At 36.2% G+C, this 4996-nt stretch overlaps 1 protein-coding gene across 3 annotated transcripts; it reads right to left on the reverse strand.

Annotated features, from left to right (window-relative positions):
* Positions 1 to 1755: 1755 nt before the first annotated feature.
* On the reverse strand, positions 1756 to 4786 carry LOC140985563 (E3 ubiquitin-protein ligase At3g02290-like). Of its 3 annotated transcripts, none has more exons than XM_073453411.1 (5): positions 4607 to 4786; positions 3815 to 4178; positions 3233 to 3659; positions 2814 to 2923; positions 1756 to 1876 (listed from the first exon to the last, which is right to left on the reverse strand). In XM_073453411.1, the coding sequence occupies exons 2-5, from the start codon at positions 3929 to 3931 to the stop codon at positions 1850 to 1852; spliced, it is 681 nt and encodes a 226-aa protein (XP_073309512.1). In that variant the 5' UTR covers positions 3932 to 4178; positions 4607 to 4786; the 3' UTR covers positions 1756 to 1849. The 3 variants fall into 3 exon arrangements, with proteins under 3 accessions (XP_073309512.1, XP_073309513.1, XP_073309514.1); XM_073453412.1 differs by having other exon boundaries at positions 3815 to 4181; XM_073453413.1 differs by lacking the exon at positions 4607 to 4786 and having other exon boundaries at positions 3815 to 4574.
* Between the last annotated feature and the right edge of the window lie 210 nt (positions 4787 to 4996).

The following is a 4996-nucleotide window of genomic DNA, read 5'->3' on the forward strand; positions in this document are numbered from 1 at the left end:
TCAAAAAATCTTTTCTGATGTGGAAGATCAGTCTAGGCTGCAACCACAGAGCATACTCAGAATTTTTAAGAAATTTTAAACCAAGGCTCTGATACCACTTGTTGGTCCCACTTGCGGTAATTTGAGATAATAAAACTCGAAAATAAAGAATAAACTGGACACCGAGATTTACGTGGAAAACCCCTAAAAATTATTATGGTAAAAACTACGGGCAAGATGAAAAGAATTTCCACTATAATATTTTGTGGTGTACAACTCACTCACTGTGTTTCCAAAGAGAACACACACTCTCTTAATACAGGAGAACAAACACCTCACAAATATTATAGAACTAAGCACTCAAACGCTTATAAGATGAGAGAAAACTCGAAGAAGGAATGATTTCAGAATGAAGGAATGTAACTCTATTTATAGAACTTCCTGTCAGTGTGAAAACGCGTTCCGTCTGAACGCATCCTACCGCGTATAAAACGCGTTCCTTTCTATTTGAGTCAAAAATGCCAACCTTTATTGACTCGTCCATTTAATGCTCATATTGCCTACAAACATTTGAAACAAAGGCCATTGCGAGCAAGCGAAGTGACAAACCAGTGACAGCAATGGTGAAAACAATCCAAAAACCAACAGCATATTTTATTAGCAAATTGAAGCTCGAGGATTTTGATAATAAGATACTAGAATAAGCACTCAAAGAAAATTTACAAGAAAACATCCAAATACAGGAAGACACGAAATCTTCGAACTTATTTGTGAGCTATTCGAATCATTGTTCGGATAGTAAGCTTCGAGAATGAAGTTCAAAAGCTCGAGACATCCGAAAAGTTCGAATTCGATAAATTCGAATACAAATCAAACATAGATAGAGCCGACTCGAAAAATTCGCGGAACGGCTCCATTCGTTTACAAATCAATTAAAATTGACATTTAATAGATTGCGGACAGTTCAGGCAGCTAAGGGATTCGCAAACCGTTTCTTTCTCCGAACTCTTCGGAACCCAGCACATCGTTTTTCTCCTAATCTACCTCTATCCAATTCCTCGCAAAGTAAAAGCCAAAAGCCAAAATTTTATTTTCTCAAATTGCTCACAATTAATCATCTCAGTCCAAACTTCCCCTTATTTTTTTCAAGACACGAGATGGGACATGTGCATGTCCGAAACTGATGGTGTCATTACCCAATTTTGGGTTAAACTTTCTTCCACATGAAATTTCTCTCTTTAAACTTAGGGTGAGTATTTTGTCCGGTCGGTTCGTCTGTCTACTGACTGAATTGAATTTCTTAAAATCGAACCGATCGATTTTTTTTTTATAAAACCAAAACCGAACTGATGAGTCACGACCCACAACAAAATATATTTTGGATATTACCATTATCAGTTAAGCCTAAATAAATTTAATATTATTATCGACTAAAATTAAAAAAAAAAAAAAAAAAGAACCTATATTTTTAAAAAAATTTTAACCAAATTAACCGAGTAAACAGATTTAATTCGAATTTTTTTTTAAGATGCATATTTTGAGATGATGGCTGTTAAACTTTCATTTTCAAGTTTCCACAAAAGATTGGCTCTTCCCTCCTAAATTATGTTATCAATCTCTCAGAAGTAATAAATCAATCTATTAAACATCACTTAAATTATAAACGAATCGATTGTAAATTTTTTTAAAAAGAAGAGAGAATTCATCGAGCTTGAATCAACCGTCTTGCTTCGTATAACGGCAACACTTCACTCTTGTTTAACTAGCAAGCGGTGTTTTACAATGACTTTACACTTCCGGTCTCCTTCAAAGCGCTCTTCTTTCTCCGGTGGCGGCTGTACTCATGCGCGACCGGAGCTTCTTTGAAAAATCAAGTTGTTTCATCGAATGCCATCACCTGTAAACCAATTATATATTTATCAGACTCTGAGACCGAAACATATATCCGTCTATTTGTACAGCAAATCAATGTTTCATTGAAACTTCAGCGCTTCTAAGATGGATGCAATTTTAGATTGGGATTTCATTGAACCGGCCACAATTTTTTCGGCATGGTTTCAGTTGAAAAAAGCTTGTTTCTCCCATAACTCCTTATAATGTATTTGCTACTTGATTTTTTTTTTGAAGTTTCAGATGTTGGCACCTGGCTTACGGTGTACACGTTAAAGATTGTCCTCTCATACAACAGACTCAGACAAGCCGAGCCCCCGAAATACTCGAGTCCACCAAAAGTCAAGCAGTAGTTACATATCACACGGATTTATGTGGCATCATTATCGAGACTACTGTGAGGTCACAGTTTACCAGTCCTAGCGGCCTTTCACCACCTTACTTCTCCATTGAACCATTCAACTTTCCATCAACACTCAATTATCTAGTTTGTAGTTCTGTTGCATACCTTCCTATCCCTCTTGTTGTTTGAGGGCATACAGAATAAGGTGGTACATAAAAGCTTACAAGAATAATAAACATGCACAGTGCCAAAGAATTCCGCACGGAAAATAAGTTTGATCAACAAGCCTACAAGTACTCCAAATGAAAAGCAATAAATAATGGGGACAGAGCATGAAGAATGAAGAGCAAAGGCCTTCGCATAACTATCAGCCTATGCACAATTAACGAGACTAACCATGGGCTTTAGAAAAAAATTAGTCTTAGCCAGTGCAAAAAGGATGACAAAAGATTACAACATATACAAGCACGAGGAGTTTTAATAAGTTTGAGATAACAGAAAAAAATAAAGGGGAGAAAGTACAATTAAACGCTTGCAAGCAAATAAATGCGACTGTAAATTATAACCAGACAGCAAAACACCAGGAAGGATCAGTCTGTACCTTGCAACAAACCGGACAGGTATTACTTCTTTCCATCCACTCATATATACAACCAAGATGGAAATGGTGAGAACATTTTGTCAGTATCTTGGGATTTTCAGCGGTATATTCTGCAGAAGAGGATGCAACAGTCTTACAGTTTCATAACAAACGAGTTCTATTTATTGCTTAGAGATAAACTCAAACCACAACTAATAAAATGTAAGCGTTACAAAATAATTCAAGCTTTATTGAGAGTTTTGTTCCTATTATGTTGCTATTTCCTAAGCATGCAACTACCGCTGATAGTACTTTTAGCCACACAATCAATTCACGGTAAATTTTGATTATGAATATGTAAAGATGTTTACTTGGCATATCTAACTAAATAAATTTTGCAAGAAGAACATAATATTATTATAGCAGCTACTATTCGGTACCTTCAAGGCATGTTGGACAAACATCTTCATCCTCCGAAGATGGGTAAATATGGGCAAAACCTGTCATGGTTTTAACTGTTGAGAGCTTTATTGGAGATTTCGAATGGTATTCTTTCGATCCTTCATCACACGTAAAGTCCTTCTGTTTGCTTGTGTAACTCAATGAATCAGACTCTTTCTCAAATGCACTCATTCTTAGCGGTTCCATTTCATTGTTTGCATGAGTTGAGCCTTTCTCCCTTCTTGAGACTGATTCATCCGGCTGGATGCGGACATATCTTGGATTCGCATCATAAGGCAGAGGTCTTGGAGGAGCATGATACATATCAGCTAAAGAGTCATCAAGTGCTTCCGTAGAACTGAAAGATGTTGTCCCCTGAGAAGAAGAAGGCAAGGCATGTCCTCCTCTGTGAAATATTGATTCATACTGCAGAATGCAATTATATAATTATAATAAAGTTTGAGAACAATTTAGCCACTGAACCTAGCACCCTAAAATCAGAGAAGGACTTAAAGCGCAACAAAGTCGGATTATAAGCATTCATTCAAATAAAATTTGACAGAGAAGAAACCACATCATACCACAAGTAAGAAGTTCTGAACAAAGCAACGAAGGCAAACACAGTTCCTATACACAGAGCTGTTCAGATTTGCAAAATCTTCCCATTCATCCCTCCAGCAGCAACAAACAGCACCCATTATTGAAATGATAATCAAAATTTAATCTTACGAGACTCTCTTTCCCGCCGATACCATGTGAAAGCAAGAATATGATCGCAGAAACAATAAAGATCAAATCTTGAGGTCGACAATAACTTAATTACAGCGAGAAAGGAATCAAGCTCGCAGAAGACGCATCGACTTCAAGAGCAAGCACCTCTCTCGACAGGAAACAATACCCGAATGCCTTTCCTTATATGACAGCCTTAAGTAACTGAACAAACCTCTGCTACAATAACAAAAGATTTAAAATACAATCAAAATTGGATGAACCATCCAAGAAGAATAATCGAAATTTACCGCCACCCATCAACCCCTAGAACAATTTCCTTTCTGGGTGACTTTGATAACAAAAAGCCAACCTATTAAATAACTCTCTTTAAATTAAAAAACAGCCTACAGATTCGTAAAGAAAATACCCAAATTATGAAACATCGTATATATCTCTTTCTTTAAAGTCAAGAAACACAAGCAATCGTACAGTATTGTAAGAGAACATAAATTTTGATTTCATCAAGAAAAACCCATCACAGATTATGCGATTCTCATAAATTCCAATCAATTAAATAGAAGGGAGACTGAAACAGAAGAAAGATAAGCTAGCAAAAAAAAAAAATATTATACAATAAAACAACAAAGGTCTGCCAAAGCAACCTGGGATAGATGATTGTGGAGGGACAAGAGCAGCAAAATCACAGCAAAAAGTATATATTTTTCTAAAGTTTATTCTCTGTCTTCTCTCTATGTATATATATTACATATACACACACGGGGAGAGGGAGAGAGAACAAGAAGAGAGACGAAACAGGGTAAACAAAAGCGCTTCCTGCGTCTGGTTAGATAAATAACTCTATTTATCAATACAAGTCCCTCATGCCGTTTACTATGGATGACACTTATTATTAAAATATTTGATTTGGACGTAAAATAGATGGCAAATTGATAGAAAAATCCTCGATCAAAACATTTCTTTGGGTTCACTCCCTACCCACAAAATTGTGGTACTATGTCATAGAAATTGTGGTACACTTCATGTGGAAATGT

Source organism: Primulina huaijiensis, chromosome 10, assembly GCF_012295235.1.
Source record: "Primulina huaijiensis isolate GDHJ02 chromosome 10, ASM1229523v2, whole genome shotgun sequence".
In the NCBI taxonomy this organism is placed as follows: domain Eukaryota; kingdom Viridiplantae; phylum Streptophyta; class Magnoliopsida; order Lamiales; family Gesneriaceae; genus Primulina; species Primulina huaijiensis.